This window comes from Salvelinus fontinalis, chromosome 26, assembly GCF_029448725.1.
Source record: "Salvelinus fontinalis isolate EN_2023a chromosome 26, ASM2944872v1, whole genome shotgun sequence".
In the NCBI taxonomy this organism is placed as follows: Eukaryota; Metazoa; Chordata; class Actinopteri; order Salmoniformes; family Salmonidae; genus Salvelinus; species Salvelinus fontinalis.
In genome coordinates this window covers 11,416,343-11,438,797 of record NC_074690.1, presented here as the reverse complement: position 1 = coordinate 11,438,797, position 22,455 = coordinate 11,416,343, and the positions used below count along the sequence as shown (strand labels likewise).

Genomic DNA, 22,455 nt, shown 5'->3' with positions numbered 1-22,455 from the left:
GTGAGGGCTACGGGGTGATTAATTTAGACAGGTTAACTTGGTGTTCTTAGGCACAGGGACTATGGTGGTCTGCTTGAAACATGTAGGTTTTACAGACTGGGTCAGTGAAGAGTAGGTATCCTGGTAATCCGTCTGGCCCTGCGGCCTTGTGAATGTTAACATGTTTAAAGGTATTACTCACATCGGCTACGGAGAGCGAGGGTAGAAGGCATTTAGCTCATCTGGTAGGCTTGCATCACTGGGCAGCTGGTGACTGGGTTTCCCTTTGTAATTCATGACAGTTTGCATATCACATCCGAAAACTAGTTGCTGAAAATGCAACCTTGCATTGCCCAATAAACTCCTACTTTCCTGTACTGTAAATTGATAATTTACTACCGTATATAATCCCTATTGAGAGGGTTAAACCTCAACTTCCATTCTTAATAGAAAACTCTAAACTCAGTACTTACTGTATGCATTGGTAAAGTCACATGCTCCATTTGAAGGAGTTTGGTGAGCCACCTTATACATGACGAAACAATATGGCATTGTGTGATCTCCTTGACATGTCACATGACTTAGACAACACTTAGTTTGCACTACTTACAATGCCAGAGGACTCAGATATTACATACAGTGCCTTCGGAAACTATTCAGACCCCTTGACTTTTTCCAAGTCAGTTAAGAACAAATTCTTATTTACAATGACGGCCTAGGAACAGTGGGTTAACTGCCTTGTTCAAGGGCAGAACGACAGATTTTTACCTTGTCAGCTCGGGGATTCGATCTAGCAACCTTTCGGTTACCTGCCCTAACCACTAGGCTACCTGCCTCCCCAATTCTAAAATGGATTAAATACATAAAAATCCTCAGAAATTTACACACAATACCCCATAATGACAAAGCAAAAAAAGGTTTTTAGAAATGTTTGCAAATGTATTCAAAACAAAAAAACTTATTTACATAAGTATTCAGACCCTTTGCTTTGAGACTCGAAATTGAGCTCAGGTGCATCCTGTTTCCATTGATCATCTTTGAGATGTTTCTACAACTTGATTGGAGTCCATCTGTGTTAAATTCAATTGGACATGATTTGGAAAGGCACACAACTGTCTATAAAAGTTGACAGTGCATGTCACAGCAAAAACCAAGCCATGAGGTCGAATGAATTGTCCATAGAGCTCCGAGACAGGATGGTCTGAATACTTTCCGAATGCACTGTAGGTAACATATAGTAATTGAATATTCTAGGATCATTTCAATGCCAAGAACACAAACGTCCCATGCTCCTTCAGGCATACCAATTACCTAGATGTAATGTATGAGACAAAGACACTACCATCTTGTTTAACCTGTTTTGGATAGCTCTGAGGTGTTGTAACTATCTACCTCTCCTGCATGAATACCTTTTCTACAAAACAACAACACACACACACACACACCTGTTACACACAAACACACACCGCATGTTTCCCACTCGCGCCCTGTTGTACCAACCTAAGGTAGAAGGTGCCCCTACCCACAGATCTGGAACATATTTGTCCAATTCCCAATTCTAAATGTTAACATTCAACTGTAACTCTGTGAAAAGTAATGAAACCACAGAAGCTGCATTAGCAGTAGTTGCATGTTGAAACAGTTTATGACTAAAACTGACTTCCTAAACCTGGTAGGACTAGGCCTATACGTCATAGAAGACTGTCAATAATGGATCAGGTGAAGCTGATCTCAGTTCAGTTTCACTTTATGGTAAAGTAATCTGATCCTAGATCAGTACCTAAGGGGCAAAGCGTGGCTAGTGTGGCTAGTGTTGTGAAGTCTGGTTTGCAAGGTTGTTGCAGAGCTCCAGGCCAGCTTTGGCATCGACACCAGTACAGCACAGAGAAGCCTTTGTTCCCCAACGCTATTTGCATACTTTTCCACTTTCACTAAACAAAAAATTAAGATTTCATGGCTCCTTGCGCTTTTTAAAGCGTAAGGAGGTATGATTCTGGCCTGGTATGATTCTCAATCAGAGGCAGCTGTCAATCGTTGTCCCTGATTGAGAATCATACTAAGGCAGCCGGGGTTTCACGTGTGTTTTGTGGGTGTTTGTTTCCGTGTTTGTATTCGTGCCACACGGGACTGTTGTCGATTGTTTCATTTTGTTATTTTGTTTCATGTTAGTGTTCAGTTTCGATTTAATAAATTATCATGAGCACTACCCACTCTGCGTGTTGGTCCGATCCATGCTCCTCCTCGTCTGAGGAGGAGAACGACTATGACGACCGTTATACCCGTCCTGAAACTGTGTGCACGTGAACGAGCATTAAAACTGTGCCTAAAAAATGCCCATCATCCACCTTTTATGGTGACAATAACACCCCTATTTGATGTATTCTTTGGAAGTATTGGAATTAGGCCGAGGCAGTTTCTTAAGGAAATAGCAATGGCAAACTTGATTAAATGTCTCTGGAGGTGTTGGCAGAATGTTTTCAACTTCAGAATGATATTTTCTGTATTTGAACGTTTGTGAAAGAAAACAACAATTGCAAATTGTTGTGGACCTGTAAATAGATTGTTTGAATTCAATATTGTATTGCATTTACTTATCCCCTAACCTAAAAAGTCTGCACTACCATTGAATTCTGAAACATTGTAAAGTATGTCTACAAATAAAACTAAAACACAGTAGCAGTGGTAGCAGTATAAGCAAAATATCAACTGTCTGTTCATCTGTTCAATTCTCCTGTAGATTGTTCTATATTATAAACCTGCCCTCCCTTTCGGATGCATAGAGCAAAAATAATAGGCAAACTTAAATGAGCGATGTACATTGTAATTTGTTAGATGGTAAAGCTTCTTCGGGAATAAAAACTCATCATGGCCAGAAAAGGTGGTGAGGAATTTATTCTGCAATGGTTATGAAAATATGTATTATGTTTATATTGTTTATTTGAGACATTTGAAATTACAGTAGGCTATTCAGACGTACAGTATCCTAAAAAATGTAAATATAAAAGGTGAACTGTCTGTTCTACCATAGAGCAAAATACTTGAATACAATATAGTTGATCTACAATATTTACTACTTTAAAGTGGGTCCAGTTAAATAAGAGATTGGATGTTGTTGACCTATAAGATAAAGTATCTTATAGGTCAATAACAACCAAGAGTATGAAACAATCACAGTCAGAAAATATTAGGAATTTATTCTGCAATTATCATGGAAATTAAATAGGAAATAGATGCCTATTTCTAACTATTTTTTTATTTTTTTTTATTTTTATCTTCGCTCTTCTCACTAACAGCAAATGATTGCATCTTGTTATTCTATTTACCAGTTTCTTTTGGGGGGGGGGGGGGGGGGGGGGTAAGCATGTCATCATATCCCCCATTTGCACAAAATACTAGGCTACTTGCCTGGTTGCAATACAATAGTTCAAGCATTATAAACTGTGTGCACGCATGGCCTAAAGTTTACGGGAAGCTAAGCACATTCCCACATCGAGTTAAGACTTTTATAAATGCCAACATTTGCGTGAGAACTGGCGCACGCACATTTTGGGGTATATCTTCTGCATATGCACGATTTACAAATGCCCCCTGGTATGTGGAACATTATTACATTAAACCAATACAGGGACCAACATCAGGTTATAAATATGTGTTATGAGCCCTGATCAACACTGTGTCAGTGATCGGTAATAATACTTGAATGTGTGAACTGGCGGTAGCATATCTCTGTGTGTGTGTGTGTGTGTGTGTGTGTGTGTGTGTGTGTGTGTGTGTGTGTGTGTGTGTGTGTGTGTGTGTGTGTGTGTGTGTGTGTGTGGCACGTGTGTTTGCGTGCATGCCTGCATTGGTAAGTACATCAGTATGCGTGCGTGTGTGTGTGTGTGTGTGCGTGTGTGTGCGTGTGTGTGCGTGTGTGTGTGTGTGTGTGTGTGTGTGTGTGCTGACTGCTGTTCTGACCTTGTTGTTAAACGTGTCTATGTTGTCCATCATTGTGGTGATAGCCTCTGAGATGTGTGTGGGGAGAGAGAGGAACACCACATCCACGCTGGACACACCCTCAAACCTGTTAGAGACCTGCAGCATGGCATCTGCAGAGAGAGAGGGGGGATGCAATATTTTAAATGTGAATACATGCTTATACAGTGCCTTCAGAAAGTATTCATACCCCTTGACTTATTTCACATTTTGTTGTGTTACAGCCTGAATTCAAAATGGATTAAATGGATTATTTTTTTCTCACCCATCTTCCCACAATATCTCATGATGACAAAGCGAAAACATGTTTTAGAATTGTTTTGCAAATATATTGAAAATGAACATAATTATTACATACGTATTAACACCGCTGACATGTGAGAATCACCTTTGGCAGCGATTACAGCTATGAGTCTTTCAAGAGTAAGTCTCGGAGAGCTTCGCACCCCTGGATTGTACAATATTTGCACATTATTCTTCAAGCTCTGTCAAGTTGGTTGTTGCTAGACAGCCATTTTCAAGTCTTGCCATAGATTTTCAAGCCGATTTAAATCTAAACTGTATCTTGGCCACTCAGAAACTTGGTAAGCAACTCCAGTATATATTTGCCTTGTGTTTTAGGTTATTCTCCTGCTGAAAGGTGAATTTGTCTCCCAGTGTCTGTTGGAAAGCAGATTGAAACAGGTTTTCCTATAGAATTTTGCATGTGCTTTATCTATAACTATAGATTATGTGCTTTATCTATAGCTCTATCCTAAAATACTCCCTAGTCCTTGCCAATCACAAACATACCCATAACATGATGCAGCCACCACCATGCTTGAAAATATGAAGAGTGGTACTCAGTGATGTGTTGTGTTGAATTTTCCCCAAACAGCTTTGTATTCAGGACAAAAAGTTCATTTCTTTGAGTGGTTTCCTTCCTCTAAGGCATCAGTTAGGAAGGACACCTGTATATTTGTAGTGACTGGGTGTATTGATACACCATCCAAAGTGTAATTAATAACTTCACAATGCTTAAAGTGACATTCAATGTCTGCCCCCCCCCCCCCCCCCCCCATCTACCAATAGGTGAACGTCGTTGTGATTGAATCTGTGTTGAAATTCACTGCACAACTGAGGGACCTTACAGATAATTGTATGTGTGGGGTACAAAGATGATGTAGTCATTCAAAAATCATGTTAAACACGAATATTGTCCATGCAACTTATTATGTGACCTGTAAGCACATTTTTACTCCTGAACTTATTTAGGCTTGCCATAGCCAAGGGGTTGAATACTTATTGACTTACTGTAAGACATTTCAGCTTTTCAAATGGAAAAAAATCTAAAAACATAATTTCATATTGACATTATGGGTTACTGTTTGTAGGCCAGTGACACAAAATCTCACAGTGACACAAAATCTCACAGTGACACATTCAATTCAGGCTGTAACACAACAAAATGTGGAAAAAGTCAAAGGGTGTGAATACTTTCTGAAGTCACTGTAGGAATTAAAATGAAATTAGTGTGCAAATGTGTGCGTGTGTGTGTGTGAAATTAGGGTGTGTGTGTGTGTGTATGTGTCTCACCAGCCAAGTTCCTCCACTCTGTGTCCAGGTCGGCCTGGTTAGCGAGGCAGCCCTTTAGTACGTTGGCACAGTAGTTGGCACAGGGCCTGGCAGTGGCCACTCCACGGCAGTGGGGACAGTAGGTCATCTTCATGATGGCACGCATGCACTCTGGGCTCAGGGGTACCTGGGAGAGGAGATACAACAATATTATAGAGATACTATATGAGCCACATTACAATTCCCACCAAGTGGCTTAATCCTATTGGTGCGATGCGTAGGGTGCCTTTCACGCCAGCGACCTGGGTTCACATCCCTGCCCCTCCATTTACTTCAATATCATATATCATAAATGTATACAGTCAGGTCCAAAATTATTGGCCTCGCTTGATAAAGATGAGCAAAAAAGACGGTATAAAATAAATACACTGAACAAAAATATAAGCGCAACATGTAAAGAGTTGGTCCCATGTTTCATGAGCTGAAATAAAAGATCCCAGAAATGTTCCATACACACAAAAAACGTATTTCTCTCAAATTTTGTGCACAAATTTGTTTACAACCCTGTTAGTGGGCATTTGCCAAGTTAATCCATCCACCTGACAGGTGTGGCATATCAAGAATCTAATTAAACAGCATGATCTTCACAAAGTGATGAGGGAGTGTGCAATTGACATGTTGACTGCAGGAATGTCCACCAGAGCTGTTGCCAGAGAATTGCATTTTAATTTCTCTACTATAAGCCGCCTCCAACGTCTTGCTGGAAGATTCACTTGCGGCCAAGTGTCAGCCTTCTGGCAGAGGCAATCAGGTTTTGGCCAAAAGTTTCCTGTAAAGTGCATGATGCCATTGACCTCAACAAGGGCCCAAGATCAGTGGAAGGAAAATAGCCCTCTAACATCGAATATCCACCACCATATTTTACAGTAGGTATGAGGTACTTTTCTGCATATGCTTCCGTTTTGCGATGTGAAACCCACCATTGCTGTGTGTGGCCAAAGAGCTTAAGATCCTTTGAATGTGTGAGTTTCCTTGGTGGTGGGCGAACAAACGAGACACACAGAATACAGCGGGAGGTCACTTGCCATGGCCATTCTTTTACGCTAGCGCCGTGCTGTTAGCTTTTTTTCTGCCCGGTTACCGTGGAAACCAATCGTCTGAAAGAATTTGCTTTGTGTGCACGACAAGGTCCATGACACCGCCGTCTGCGCTTTTCTCCGATCCCTCCATCCTTCTTCTCATTTTCCTTCTCTCTCTCCCACTGGGCTGTTCCCTCAGGAAAGGGCCTTGGTCCGATAAAACTGGAACTGGGTTAAAACCAGTACGCCCGGCTGGCTGGCTGGCTGGCTGGCTGGCTGTGTGTGTGTGTGTGTGTGTGTGTGTGTGTGTGTGTGTGTGTGTGTGTGTGTGTGTGTGTGTGTGTGTGTGTGTGTGTGTGTGTGTGTGTGTGTGTGTGTGTGTGTGTGTGTGTGTGTGTGTGTGTGAGAGGTGTGTGTGAGAGGTGTGTGTGTGAGAGAGAGAGAGCGAGAGAGAGAGAGACTGAGGGCTCAGCTTGGTATACAAAACTCCTCTAAACCAAACTGGGGCAGTCTGATGCTTTCCTGGAATCTTCAACCCTTGTCATACCAAAGTCAGACAAAGCCTAGTTAGCAGAAACATACAGTCAAAGACAAAAGAACATGGTACATGAAATAGTGTCCGTCTGTCGTCATGACTCTACAGCACGCCCCGTGTCCACCCTCCTCTCCTCCTTTTCTCCTCCGCCTACTGCTCCACTTGATAGGCAAGAGAATAAGTCAGACCATCAATGTTTTGATGAGAGAGACAGAGAGAGGGGGGGGGGGGGAGAGGGGGGAGAGAGAGAGATAGGGGAGAGAGATGGAGGGAGAGAGAGAGGAGAGAGAGAGAGAGAGGGGAGAGAGAGAGAGAGGGGGGAGAGAGAGAGAGGGGAGAGAGAGACTTTGACTTTTTGTCTTTCTTTAATGAAACATTCTCATTTCATTAAAATCCCCCACCTCCCCTTAAAACAAAACACCAAAAAATCTCCTGTACTGCAGTACTGCATACATGCACCATACTCACCTTGCCCTCTACACCACGGTACAAAGACAAACCCCCCAACACACCATATCTCCTGAAACATCTCCACACTTTTTATCATTTTATAAAACTCAAATTTCACCCTAAGGCACTCAGAGACCATCCCATGAAATAATAGTTATCCCCGAGCCTTTGACCCTGTTCCTCCTTGTTAACCAAATAGCCAACTTTGCCTGAGCAAAGAAACAACACCTGTACTTTTTTTAGTTTTACATATTCACCCAACACACTCCTCTTTCCCGCTTCTCTGGCACCATTTATATTGAGCGAGCCTACCCGAAGAGTCTCCATAAGAAGTGGGAGAAAAACCAGCAAAGAAAGTGACCTATTGCCAAGCTCAAAAATCCCCAGTGCCAGAAAGAAACTCTTCATCTAAACAGTGTCTGAAGGTAGACCTTTACTCAATGTTGTGACTCACTTTCTCAACCTAAACTGTTTCCTGGGTGAGAGGACACCATGCCCCTCATTTTTCATAGCATGTTGTACTGATCTTACAAACTTTCTTGGATCAGAAAAATCACTGTGTACTTTGACCCCTCTGCTTGACTGTCTGTCAGCTCTGGAAAAAAATCCTCCTATTCATCCTTTTCCTCAGACCCACCTTCCTCCTCCTCATCTCCATCTCCCATGCTGACCACCTGCCCTTCCTCTCTGGCCAGGGCCTCCTCCCAGCACCAGGCAAAGGTTCCTTGGTGCCTTTGACCACTCAGCCTCCTTTCTTCTCCCCCTTTTTCTTTTCCGCTTGACCCCCCCCCCCCCCCCCCAGTCTCTTGCACTTCCCTACTATACTCTCCTCATCCACTAGCATAACCTGACTAGACCCAGCCTCATCTACACCACCATCCATAGCACTACTAGGCCCAGCCTCATCTACACCACCCGACATAGCATGACTAGGCCCAGCCTCATCTACACCACCATCCATAGCATGACTAGGCCCAGCCTCATCTACACCACCATCTGTAGCGATTAGACCCAGCCTCAGCTACACCACCATCTGTAGCGATTAGACCCAGCCTCAGCTACACCAGCATCTGTAGCCTGACTAGACCCAGCCTCATCTACATCACCATCTGTAGAGATTAGACCCAGCCTCAGCTACACCACCATTTCTAGCCTGACTAGTCCCAGCCTCATCTACACACCATCCCTGGCATGACTAGGCCCAGCCTCTGCTGCCTGCGTTTCATTGCCCCCTGCACGTTGACCTCGATTTCCCCAACTGGCGCTTGTACCCTCACCTTGTCTATGGCCTTTATGTGGGCACGCAAATCTCTTGTGCCCCAAATCCTCACACTCAAAACTCTATAGACTATCTGTACTTGCAAACCCTGCATAGAGCCCCTCCCCATACCTCACATTAAAATGCAAATTTTGCTGTTGCTCATTGTTATTCAGAAACATAAACACTTGCCTCCGGAACGAAACAACATGCTTAACGGCATCTGCCTGAAAGCCTGCTGACAGTACACGAAAACCACTAGCAAACTTAGCAAAACGACTCAGCAATTTCCTGATTTGATCATCCATAATAAACAGAGGCAAATTTGCAACTACCACCCTGGTCGAAGGGGTAGAAAGAGGAGAAATTGGCACCAACACACCCCTAACAAATATTCCACTAGCAATGAGCCTACATACCAAAATTGCTCTTTTCATGAAAACAACCACAGCTTTGTTCATTCTGGAAGCGGAATGTATAAATTAATCTCCTACCTGTTCACCGCCACGAGCAGAACCTCCTCCACCTTAACTCCGTTCTCAGGAACACACCTGAATCCATGCCCTAACGACAGCGTCTCCTCCGCGCTAGGCTGAGAAGATATCACGCACACCACACCTTCCAAACCCCTGGAAACTAAACTCTGTCCTCTTCCACCCTAACTTTGAAAAGAAGAGTGGGTACCGCTAAAACAAACAGTGCATTAACCCTCAACCATAGAAAATAAACATTTAAAGAAAAGACCAAGAAGAGTCTCAAGAAAATAAGTTAGGACAGAGCCCTCCACACGAAACACTCAAACTCCAAAAAACTCCCAGCATGCAATGCAAGAGAGAGAGAGGAGAGCAAGAGAGGGACCCTGAAGGACATCACCCTCAACTGTAGCCCCAGGAGCAATAGAGCAACGGACACCCCGCCCAGATAAGGGAGACACCCTCCCAGAACCCCTCTTAATTAAGGACCTGCACCGAGAGAACCCATGCCAAGAGGTCACAGTCGCAGGTCGCAGTTCTAAATGAGAACTTGTTCTCAACTAGCTTACTTGGTTAAATAAAGGTGAAATAAAAAGAGGACCTACACCCTGACCACAGCATCACCAGCCACACCGCAATCAGCTAAGACCACCCTAAGCAAACCCTGGCCAAACCCTATATAGCCCCCCCCATATCAGAGCTATGCCCCTTCTGCCCACCCTATGCCCCCCGCCCCTTCGGCAAGGACCTTAACATGACAGCAGGACATATGCCCAGGCCGTGAGAAGAGCAATAGGCCCAACCCCCACTATTACACCCGCCCAAGCCCCATCCTGCGACCTAGGAGGTGTGTCAGATGCTTAACATCCTCTGCGCACACCTACTGTGATGATCCGGGCCTAAACCACACAAAAACAACACTAGACACTATGGAACACAACATTTTACAATCTCATCCTGGAATATACAAGGTCTGAGGTCATCTGCCTTTGGCATAAAGAGCAGGAACCCAGACTTCATCAAAGAAATTGGAAATACAGACATTATCATCCTACAAGAAACATGGTATAAAGGAAATGGACCCACTGGTTGCCCTCTAGGTTACAGAGAGCTGGTAGTCCCATCCACCAAACTACCAGGTGTGAAAAAGGGAAGAGACTCCGGGGGTATGCTAATTTGAAATAAAGCAGACCTAACCCACTCTATCAAATTAGTCAAAACAGGAACCTTTTTCATCTGGCTAGAAATTCATAAGGAAAACATCTCAACAGAGAAAAATGTCCTCATATGTGCTACCAAAATCCCCATACATTAACGATGACAGCTTATCCTTCCTAGATGGGGAGATCAACAATGTCCAGGCCCAGGGACATGTACTAGTCTGTGGTGACCTAAATGCCAGAACTGGACAAGAACCTGACACCCTCAGCACACAGTGGGACAAACACCTACCTGGAGGTGACAGCATTCCCTCCCCCACATGCCCCCTTAGACACAACAATGACAATATAACCAACAAAATGGGTCACAACTCCTGCAGCTCTGTCGGAAGTCGGAAGTTTACATACACCTTAGCCAAATACATTTAAACTCAGTTTTTCACAATTCCTGACATTTAATCCCCCCAAAAATTCCCTGTCTTAGGTCAGTTAGGATCACCACTTTATTTTAAGAATGTGAAATGTCAGAATTGGAATTGTCATACAGTGAATTATAAGTGAAATATTCTGTCTGTAAACAATTAATGGAAAAAGTACTTGCGTCATGCACAAAGTAGATGTCCTAACCGACTTGCCAGAACTATAGTTTGTTAACAAGACATTTGTGGAGTGGTTGAAAAACGAGTTTTAATGACTCCAACCTAAGTGCATGTGAACTTCCGACTTCAACTGTACATAGTCAATGGTAGGCTTCGAGGGGACTCCTATGGTAGGTGCGCATACAGCTCATCTCTTGGCAGTAGTACTGTAGACTACTAAATCACTGACCTTAACCCAGAGTCTCTTAGAGTGTTCACAGTCAGTCCACTGACACCCCTATCAGATCACAGCTAAATGTTTTTTTTTCACAACAAAATGTTTCACTGTAATAGTGAAGATGTAAACTTGGCAGTAGAAAACCTAAACAGTATATTTGACCTCTCAGCTTCGCTATCAAATCTAAACATTTCAAGCAGACAACCTAAGAAAATGAGCAACAATGACCAATGGTTTGATGAAGAATGCAAAAACCTAAGAAAGAAATTGAGAAACCTATCCAACCAAAAACATAGAGACCCGGAAAACCTGAGTCTACGCCTTCACTATGTTGAATAAATAAAACAATACAGAAATACACTACGGAAAAAGAATGAACAGCATGTCAGAATCCATAGAATCTAATCACTTCTGGGAAAATTGAAAAACTCTAAACAAACAACAACACAAAGAGTTATCTATCCAAAACTGAGATTTATGGATAAACCACTTCTCCAATCTTTTTGGCTCTGTAACAAAGAACAAACAGCAAAAACATATACATGATCAAATAAAAAAATCTTAGAATCAACTATTAAAGACTACCAGAACCCACTGGATTCTCCAATTACATTGAATGAACTACAGGACAAAATACAAACCCTCCAACACAAAAAGGCCTGTGGTATTGACGGTATCCTTAAATGAAATGATAAAATATACATACCACAAATTCCAATTGGCTATTCTTAAACTCTTTAACATCATCCTCAGCTCTGGCATCTTCCCCAATATTTGGAACCAAGGACTGATCACACCAATCCACAAAAGTGGAGACAAATTTGACACTAATAATTACCGTGAGATATGCCAACAGCAACCTTGGGAAAACCTCTGCATTATCATTAACAGCAGACTCGTACATTTCCTCAGCAAAATCAATGTACTGAGCAAATGTCAAATTGGCTTTTTACCACATTACCGTACGACAGACCACGTATTCACCCTACACACCCTAACAAATTCCATCTAGAAACCGTTGCCCTGGAGCACACAAAAAACAATACATACCTCGGCCTAAACATCAGTGCCACAGGTGACTTCCACAAAGCTGTGAACGATCTGAGAGACAAGGCAAGAAGGGCATTTTATGCCGTCAAAAGGAACATAAAATTCAACATTATTTAGGATCTGGCTAAAAATACTTGAAATATTTATAGAACCCATTGCCCTTTATGGTTGTGAGGTCTGGGGTCCACTCACCAACCAAGAATTCACAAAATGGGACAAACACCAAATTGAGACTCTGCATGCAGAATTTTGCAAAAATATCCTCATTGTAGAACATAAACACCAAATAATGCATGCAGAGCAGAATTAGGCCAATATCCGCTAATTATCAAAATCCACAAAAGAGATTTGTGGATCTACAAATTCTACAACCACCTAAAAGGAAGCAATTCCCAAACCTTCCATAACAAAGCCATCACCTACAGAGAAATAAACCTGGAGAAGAGCCCCATAAGCAAGCTCCCATATCTACTGGGTGAAATACCGCGGTGTGCAATCACAGCAGCAACATTTGTGACCTGTTGCCACAAGAAAAGGGCAACCAGTGAAGAACAACCTATATTTATTTGATTTATTATCCATTTTATACTTTAACTATTTGCACATCATTACAACACTGTATATATACATAATATGACATTTGAAATGTCTTTATTCTTTTGGAACTTTTGTTTATTGTAAATGTTTTATTGAATTGAGAGAAAGACAGGGGGGAGAGAAAAAGAAAGTTTGAGAGAGAGGGGGGGCTTGGGAAGAGAGAACCCTATTCCCAGAACCTGTCTGACATGTATATAGAAGCTCTTGTCACTGGGATATGCAGTCAGGCTCTCAGGGGTAAGAGTGATTCATACATATAGTAGTGCTACTGTCATGGTGGTATGAAACACCAACACACTTAATGTGGGCAAATGCATGCATGAGCACACACATACACACACACACAGCACTCTTGCTCTTAATTCACTATACTCCAAAGGTTACCTAGTGTCAGGTTAGTGTGTAGAGCTGTGTGCAGTACCTCCGGAAAGTATTGGAAAAATGGCTTAAGGACAACAAAGTCAATGTATTTGAGTGGCCATCCCACCCCTTGACTTTTTCCACATTTTGTAGTGTTACTGTCAGGTTTTGGCCAGGACTGTTCAGGTTTTGGTCACTAGATGTCCCCATTGCACCTTTTTTGTACCTTTTGTTTTTCCTTGCTCTAATTATTGTTTGCACCTGTGTGTCGTTCCCTTGTTAGTATTTAAACCCTGTGTGTTCCTCAGTTCCTTGCTCAGTGTTTGTATGTTAGCACCCAGCCCCAGCCTTGTTCTGAACATATGATTCTCCTATTGGATTTTCCAGAGGTTCTCTGGTTTAGTTCTTGTGTATTTTTGAGTAGTCTTTTGAGGTTTGTTTTTCCCTGCTGTTTTTACCACTTTGTGGAGTTTTCTTTGTATTTTGGAGGATATCCATTTTGTGCTTCTTGGCTTTATGTTTGGACATTGTGGATTTAGATTCTTTGCTTGAAGATTTTGTTCTTTAATTAAACCACCATCTCTAGTACTGCTGTGTCTGCCTCATCTTCTGGGTTCTGACGATTATTAGTGACTGTTTCTCGCACCGGGTCCTGACAGTTACAGCCTGAAATTAAAATGGATTCAAACTGGAATTATGCTTGTTTTTATTTATACAAATTAATAAAAAATGAAAAACGTAAATGTTTCAAGTCAGTATTCAAGTATTCAACCCCTTCGTTATGGCAAGCCTAAATACATTCAGGAGTAAAAAATTGCTTAAAAAGTCTCACTGCATGGACTCTGTGTGCAATAATAGTGTTTAAGGAGAAGTGTATCTATCTGAAGTTCCATGCATAACACTTGAATTTTCATCAACATTTACAATTAGTAATTCTGTGAATTCATGTGGCTCTCTGCACAATCACCACATGTTTTAGCACTACTGAACGTAACGCACCAATGTAAAATTAGATTTTTTGATAGAAATATGCACTTTATCGAACAAAACATACATGTATTGTGTAACATGAAGTCCTATGAGTGTCATCTGATGAAGATCATCAAAGGTTAGTGATTAATTTTATCTCTATTTGTGCTTTTTGTGTAAAGCATTTTTGAAATCAGACACTGTGGCTGGATTAACGAGATTGTATCTTTAAAATGGTGCCTAATACTTGTATGTTTGAGAAATGTGATTTATGAGATTTCCGTTGATTTGTATTTGGCGCCCTGCAATTTCATTGGCTGTTTACTCATAATAAACATCGATAAAAGATGCAAGTGTTATTCACAGAATTAAAGATAGACTTTTCCTAATGCAACCGCTGTGTCAGATTTCAAAAAAACTTTACGGAAAAAAGCATAATCTGAGTACGGCGCTCAGAGCCCAAACCAGCCAAAAGAAATATCCGCCATGTTGCACAGTCAACATTAGTCAAAAATAGCATTATAAATATTCACTTACCTTTGATGATCTTCATCAGAATGCACTCCCAGGAATCGCAGTTCCACAATAAATGTTTGTTTTGTTCGATAATGTCCATAATTTATGTCCAAATAGCTTCTTTTGTTAGGGAGTTTGGTAAACAAATCAAAACGCACGTTCAGGTCCAGTCGGACGAAAAGTTCAAAAAGTTATATTACAGGTCGAAGAAACTTGTCACACTAAGTATAGAAGCAATCTTTGTTGTGATGTTTTTATCATAAATGTTCAACAATGTTCCAACAGAATTCCATTGTCTGTAGAAAAGGAACGAGAGATACCTCTCACGGGAACGCGCATGACTGAGAACGAGGCTGCTGCCAGACCCCTTAGTCAAATAGCTCTCATTCGCTCCCACTTCACAGTAGAAGCCTGAAACAATGTTCTAAAGACGGTTGACATCTAGTGGAAGCCTTAGGAAGTGAATAACTCATATCCCAAAATAACCCATATCCCACTGTGTATTCGATAGGGGCTGAGTTCAAAAACTACAAACCTCAGATTTCCCACTTCCTGTTTGGATTTTTTCTCAGGTTTTTGCCTGCCATATGAGTTCTGTTATACTCACAGACATCATTCAAACAGTTTTAGAAACTTCAGAGTGTTTTCCATCCAATATTAATAATAATATGCATATATTAGCATCTGGGACTGAGCAGGAGGCAGTTTACTCTGGGCACGCTATTCATCCAAAAGTGAAAATGCTGCACCCTATCCCAAAGAAGTTTAACTAGATGTTTGTACCCCAAATGTGTTTCCACGGCCGAGCAGCCGCACACATGCCTAGGATCACCATGTGGTGTAAAGGCTGAAGTGGTGTAAAGCTCGCTACCATTAGCAGTTCTCGCGTTCTCTGGAGTGATGATTAACACTACACCATCTGGCATTCCTATGGACGAATCTGGGTTCGGCGGATGCCAGGAGAACGCTACCTGTCCTAATGCATAGTGCCAACAGTAAAGTTCAGCGTTCCGCTAGCGGAACTCCTCCCACATTCCACTGAAAAGGCAGAGCGCGAAATTCAAAATATATTTTTTAGAAATATTTAACTTTCACACATTAACAAGTCCAATACAGCAAATGAAAGATACACATCTTGTGATTCCAGTCAACATGTCCGATTTTTATTTATGTTAGCTCACCACCAAATACAAAAAAGGACAGACATTTTTCACAGCACAGGTAGCATGCACAAAGCCAACCTAACTAACCAAGAACCAACCAAACAAACCAAGAAACAACTTCATCAGATGACAGTCTTATAACATGTTATACAATAAATCTATGTTTTGTTCGAAAAATGTGCATGTTTGAGGTATAAATCAGTTTTACATTGCAGCTACCATCACAGCTACCGTCAGAAATAGAACCGAAGCAGCCAGAGTAATTACAGACACCAACGTCAAATACCTAAATACTCATCATAAAACATTTCTGAAAAATCGAGATGTACAGCAAATTAAAGACAAACATCTTGTGAATCCAGCCAATTTTTCAGATTTTTTAAGTGTTTTACAGCGAAAACACAATATAGCATTATATTAGCTTACTACAATAGCCTACCACACTACCGCATTCATTCATCAAGGCACGTTAGCGATAGCAATAGGTATGTTAGCGATAGGGAATAAACCAGCAAAATATATTAATTTTCACTAACCTTCATAAACCGTCATCAGATGACAGTCCTATAACATCAGGTTATACATACACTTATGTTTTGTTCGAAAATGTGCATATTTAGAGCTGAAAATAGTGGTTATACATTGTGCTAACGTAGCATCTTTTTCCCAGAATGTGCGGATATTTTTATGACACTCCAACTATTCTGACCAAATAACTATTCATAAACGTTACTAGAAAATACATGTTGTATAGGAAATGATAGATACACTAGTCCTTGATGCAATCGCCGTGTTAGAATTCTAAAAATAACTTCATTACGACATCCAGCACCAAGATGTCTTATTCCTCTGATAGAGGACCAATGTTATTGATACTCTAATTAATGTTTAGAGAGAGAATACCCAAAATCTGGTCGCAAACGACTAGTACAACATGTTCGACAGTTATATGAAATAGCATCATAAAATGGGTCCTACTTTTGATGATCTTTCATCAGAATGTTGTACAAGGTGTCCTTTGTCGGGAACAATCGTTGTTTGGATTTAGAATGTCCTTTTCTCCAGTCAATTAGCACGGAAAGCTAGCAAAGTAGCGCGAAGCTCTCCTTCCTGAACAAAGGCACACAACGCAACACGCCTAACGTCTCGAATAAATTTCAATAATCTAATAAAACTATATTGAAAAAACATACTTTACGATGATATTGTCACATGTATCAAATAAAATCAAAGCCGGAGATATTAGTCGTCCATAATGACAGCTTATCAGAAGGCAAAACCAGGTCCCTTCACGCGCTCTCCAGAAAACAGGAAACTGGTGACACGTCATGCCGAGAGCTTTTATTCGACCCCAGATCAAGTTACACACTCCATTTCTTCTCTCACTGCCTGTCGACATCTAGTGGAAGACGTATGAAGTGCATCTATACTAATAAATATCAAGGACATTAATAGGCAGGCCCTAGAACAGAGCATCGATTTCAGATTTTCCACTTCCTGTCAGGAAGTTTGCTGCAAAATGAGTTCTGTTTTACTCACAGATATAATTCAAACGGTTTTAGAAACTAGAGAGTGTTTTCTATCCAATAGTAATAATCATATGCATATTGTACGAGCAAGAATTGAGTATGAGGCCGTTTAAATGGGGCACGATTTTCCCCCAAAGTGAAAACAGTGCCCTCTGTCCTCAACAGGATAATCACATTAGCCTACGTTAGCTCAACCGTCCCACTGGGGACCCACCAATCCTGTAGAAATCTTAACCAACAATGCTATTTTGTTTGTCTTTTCGCATTGTTCGTAACTTGTTTTGTACATAATGTTGCTGCTACCGTCTCCTATGACCGAAAAGAGCTTTAGGACATCAGCACTGCGTTTACTCACCTCAAACTGGACGAAGAGTTCTTCTTTAATGAGTCGGACGGGAGGGATATAATACAGACACCCGACTAGGCCCAGATCCATTTTATTTGCTGGAGAAGGAAACTGAGATTTCGCAGAAAGAGATCAGGTTGCCTTGTGAGGATCAGGCGACGAGTGGCTAATCTGCCCTTGCCTTCCGTCCTGCTAGCTAACGCTCAATCACTGGAAAATAAATGGAACGAACTGAAAGCATGTTTATACTACCAATGGGACATTAAAACTTCTTAGGGCTAGGGTCTTTTATTCAGAATTTCCGCCTGCCTGTTACTCAGGCCCAGAAGCCAGGATATGCATATAACACTTTGAAGTTTGTAGAAATGTTATCATGAGGTTGTAAGTAAGAAGAAAATTTCCCAGAACATAGACTTATCTCATATTGGCAGAAAGCTAAAATTCTTGTTAATCTAACTGCCCTGTCCAATTTACAGTAGCTATTATAGTGAAATAATACCATGCTATTGTTTGAGGAGAGTGCACAGTTATGAACTTGAAAATGTATTAATAAACCAATTAGGCACATTTGGGCAGTCTTGATACAACATTTTGAACAGAAATGCAATGGTTAATTGAATCAGTCTAAAACTTTGCAGATACACTGCTGCCATCTAGTGGCCAAAATGTAAATTGCGCCAAGATTCCTTGGTCATATATTGGCCTTTCTCTTGCATTTGGTACAAAAAAAAAAGAAAACGGTTTATTCTTTGTATTATCTTTTACCAGATCAAATGTGTTATATTCTCCTACATTAATTTAACATTTCCACAAACTTCAAAGTCCTTCCTTTCAAATGGTATCAAGAATATGCATTTCCTTGCTTCAGGTCCAGAGCTACAGGCAGTTAGATCTAGGTATGTCATTTTTGGCGAAAATTGAAAAAAAGGTCAGATCCGTAAGATTAAGAGTCGAATAGACGGCAGCCTTCCCCTCCGGCACCATCACTACGTTTCCTAGTCCTATTACTAGTCCTATATCCTAGTCCTATTACTAGTTCTATTACTAGTTCTATAGCCTAGTCCTATATTAATAGTCATATACTAGTCCTATATCCTAGTCATATTAATAGTCCAATATCCTAGTCCTATATCCTAGTTCTATTACTAGTCCTATTACTAGTCCTATATCCTAGTCCTATTACTAGTCCTATTACTAGTCCTATATCCCAGTCCTATATCCTAGACTTATATCCTAGTCATATATCCTAGTCATATATTCTAGTCCTATTTCTAGTCATATTACTAGTCCTATGGCCTAGTCATATTACTTGTCTTAAAACTAGTCCTATGTCTAGTGCTATTACTCATTCTATATCCTAGGCATATGTCCTAGTCCTATTACTAGTCCTATATTACTAATCATATACTAGTCCTATATCCTAGTCCTATATCCTAGTCCTATATCCTAGTCCTATATCCTAGTCCTATTACTAGTCCTATTACCAGTCCTATATCCTAGTCCTATTATTAGTCCTATTACTCATCCTATTACTCATCCTATATCCTAGTCCTATATCCTAGTCCTATATCCTAGTCCTATTACTAGTTATATAGCCTAGTCCTATATTACTAGTCATATACTAGTCCTATATCCTAGTCCTGTATCCTAGTCATATTAATAGTCCAATATCCTAGTCCTATATCATAGTCCTTTTACTAGTCCTATATTACTAGTCATATTACTAGTCCTATATCCTAGTCCTATATCCTAGTCCTATATCCTAGTCATATTACTAGTCCTATTACCAGTCCTATATCCTAGTCCTATTATTAGTCCTATTACTCATCCTATATCCTAGTCCTATATCCTAGTTCTATTACTAGTTCTATAGCCTAGTCCTATATTACTAGTCATATACTAGTCCTATGTCCTAGTCCTATATCCTAGTCATAATAATAGTCCAATATCCTAGTTCTATATCCTAGTTCTATCACTAGTCCTATTACTAGTCCTATATCCTAGTCCTATTACTAGTCATGTTACTAGTCCTATATCCTAGTCCTATATCCTAGTCTTATATCCTAGTCCTATTTCTAGTCATATTACTAGGGCTATGTCCTAGTCATATTACTAGTCTTATTGCTAGTCCTATATCCTAGTCATATTTCTAGTCATATTACTCATTCTATATCCTAGTCATATGTCCTAGTCCTATTACTAGTCCTATATTACTAGTCATATACTAGTTATATTACTACTCCTATATCCTACTCCTATATCCTAGTCATATTAATAGTCCAATATCCTAGTCCTATATCCTAGTCCTATATCCTAGTCATATATCCTAGTCCTATTTCTAGTCATCTTAATTGTCCTATGTCCTAGCCGTATTACTTGACTTATTACTAGTCATATATCCTAGTCATATTTCTAGTCCTATTACTCATCCTATATTCTAGTCCTATATCCTAGTCCTATATCCTAGTCCTATATTATTAGTCATATACTAGTTCTATTACTAGTCCTATATCCTAGTCCTATATCCTAGTCATATTACTAGTCCTATTACTAGTCCTATTTCCTAGTCCTATATCCTAGTCCTATATCCTAGTCATATTACAAGTCCTGTTTCCTAGTCCTATATCCTAGACCTATATCCTAGTCCTATATCCTAGTCCTATTACTAGTCATATTACTAGTCCTATTTCCTAGTCCCATTACTAGTCCTATATCCTAGTCCCATTACTAGTCCCATATCCTAGTCCCATTACTAGTCATATATCCTAGTCCTATTACTAGTCCTATTACCAGTCCTATATCCTAATCCTATTACTCATCCTATATCCTAGTCCTATTACTAGTTCTATAGCCTAGTCATATTAATAGTCCAATATCCTAGTCCTATTACTAGTTCTATATCCTAGTCCTATATCCTAGTCATATTTCTAGTCATATATCCTAGTCCTGTTCCTAATCCTATTTCCCTGACGCTATATGTGCCCTTTCTGTCCCCCACTTTCATGGAATTCAAGTCTCTCTCTATGGTTTATATTTCTCTGGAATTGTTCATCTCTATCTCTTGTTCTTTTCATTTGTTTTATCACTCTCTTCACCCCCTCTTACTTATCTCTCCCAACATTTGAATTTGTATTCATACTTTTTTGCATTTGTATTCATGCTCTCTGTACTCAGTATACAACCGCCCACCTGTGACTTAAGCTACTGATCCCCAGACCCAGAAAAACACACATTCAAGTTCTGCCGGCAATTCGTCCCACTCCTAAAAGATAGGCTATATCCTATAAGCAAAGCGTAGCTCAAGACAAAGTGCAAGTGTCTTCTCTCATCATTCTTGCTGCTTCAAGTTCAGTAGCCATACCTCTCTGGGCATGCAAGATCAGGGGCATGTGTGGTCTCAATTAAATAGAGTAGGCTATAGCCTATGCATGTGTTTGTGAAGGGCAGTTATCTTTCCAAGGAAATTCCCTTCCTATATATGATTAAGCTATAGTTTACTACATTGCCTAGAAATAAATATTGATCACCCATATTTGTTTCTGTCTGTAAATCATCCCACTCCTAAAGGGTAGGGTATATGCAAAATGTAGCTCAAGAGAAATTGCAAATGTCTGCTCTCTCTCCAACTCTACAAACTATGTCAAGCCTATTGACTGATATATCCCAGTAATACCGCTAGCCTAATATAACGAGCCACGTGAGAATCTCTGGTCATTTAACCAATTTCTTAGGGTTGGTTGCGGGAACAGTAGCTGCGGGTGGGATGAAGAAATCGGACTGCACAGACCTCTACTTTGAGGCTCACACACACACACACACACCACACACACACACACACACACACACACACACACACACACACACACACACACACACACACACACACACACACACACACACACACACACACACACACACACACACACACACACACACACAGGCACACACACACACTCCACACACATCTGCAGGCAGGAGTGTGTGGAGCTGGGCAGTAAAAAGGCGTTGTTGCCAGGATTGAAGCTTTTGGAAAGGAAACGGCACCATAAAGCACAGCCAGGGGCTCAGGCAATCAGCTCCTGCTATAGCAGTTAATGTCAGTGCGCCTCTGAAAAATGTCCCCCCTGGCTGTGGGGATTGTTAATATCAGCGCACCCATGAGAAATGGCCCCCTCCACACAAGAGTTAGGTTAAAATCAGATCACTACTACTGAGAAATATCTGCTCTTCTGTAGGGGGTCAATATTGGTGAACTGGTGAAAAATGTCCCATGTCACGCACAGGGCAAGGGGAGTGTTCAAATCAGCGCACCAATGAGATGTTTTCCCTTACTCTCTGGGGAAAGATTGATGTTGTCACAAAAGAGAAAAATACTGTTCACACTATCCTTTATGAAAAAAGGAAATCAAAGGGTTAATATCAACTATTAGTACCCACATTTTCTATTAGCCATGAGTGAAAGTACACTAACAATGTGTACACCACAGAAATGGTCTCTCTGTAAGGCAAGGAGGTAAGGGTTAACAGTATTGTGCTGATGTGACGTTAGAATGTTAGCGTGATGCATCTATCCCGGCCTCAGTCTCTCTGTGTGTCCCTGTAGAGGAGACAAGACATGCAGCACACAGAAGGACCTTGGGATGACT

At 40.8% G+C, this 22,455-nt stretch overlaps 1 protein-coding gene across 1 annotated transcript in view; it reads right to left on the bottom strand.

Moving 5' to 3' along the window:
• Positions 1 to 22,455, bottom strand: part of LOC129823646 (glypican-1-like) — a 126,096-nt gene that overhangs the window by 26,248 nt on the left and 77,393 nt on the right. The window contains exons 6-7 of the mRNA XM_055882514.1: positions 5,530 to 5,695; positions 3,937 to 4,067 (exon numbers count right to left, since the gene is read on the bottom strand). Coding sequence (XP_055738489.1) covers positions 3,937 to 4,067; positions 5,530 to 5,695 — 297 coding nt within the window. The remainder of the gene's footprint in view (positions 1 to 3,936; positions 4,068 to 5,529; positions 5,696 to 22,455) is intronic.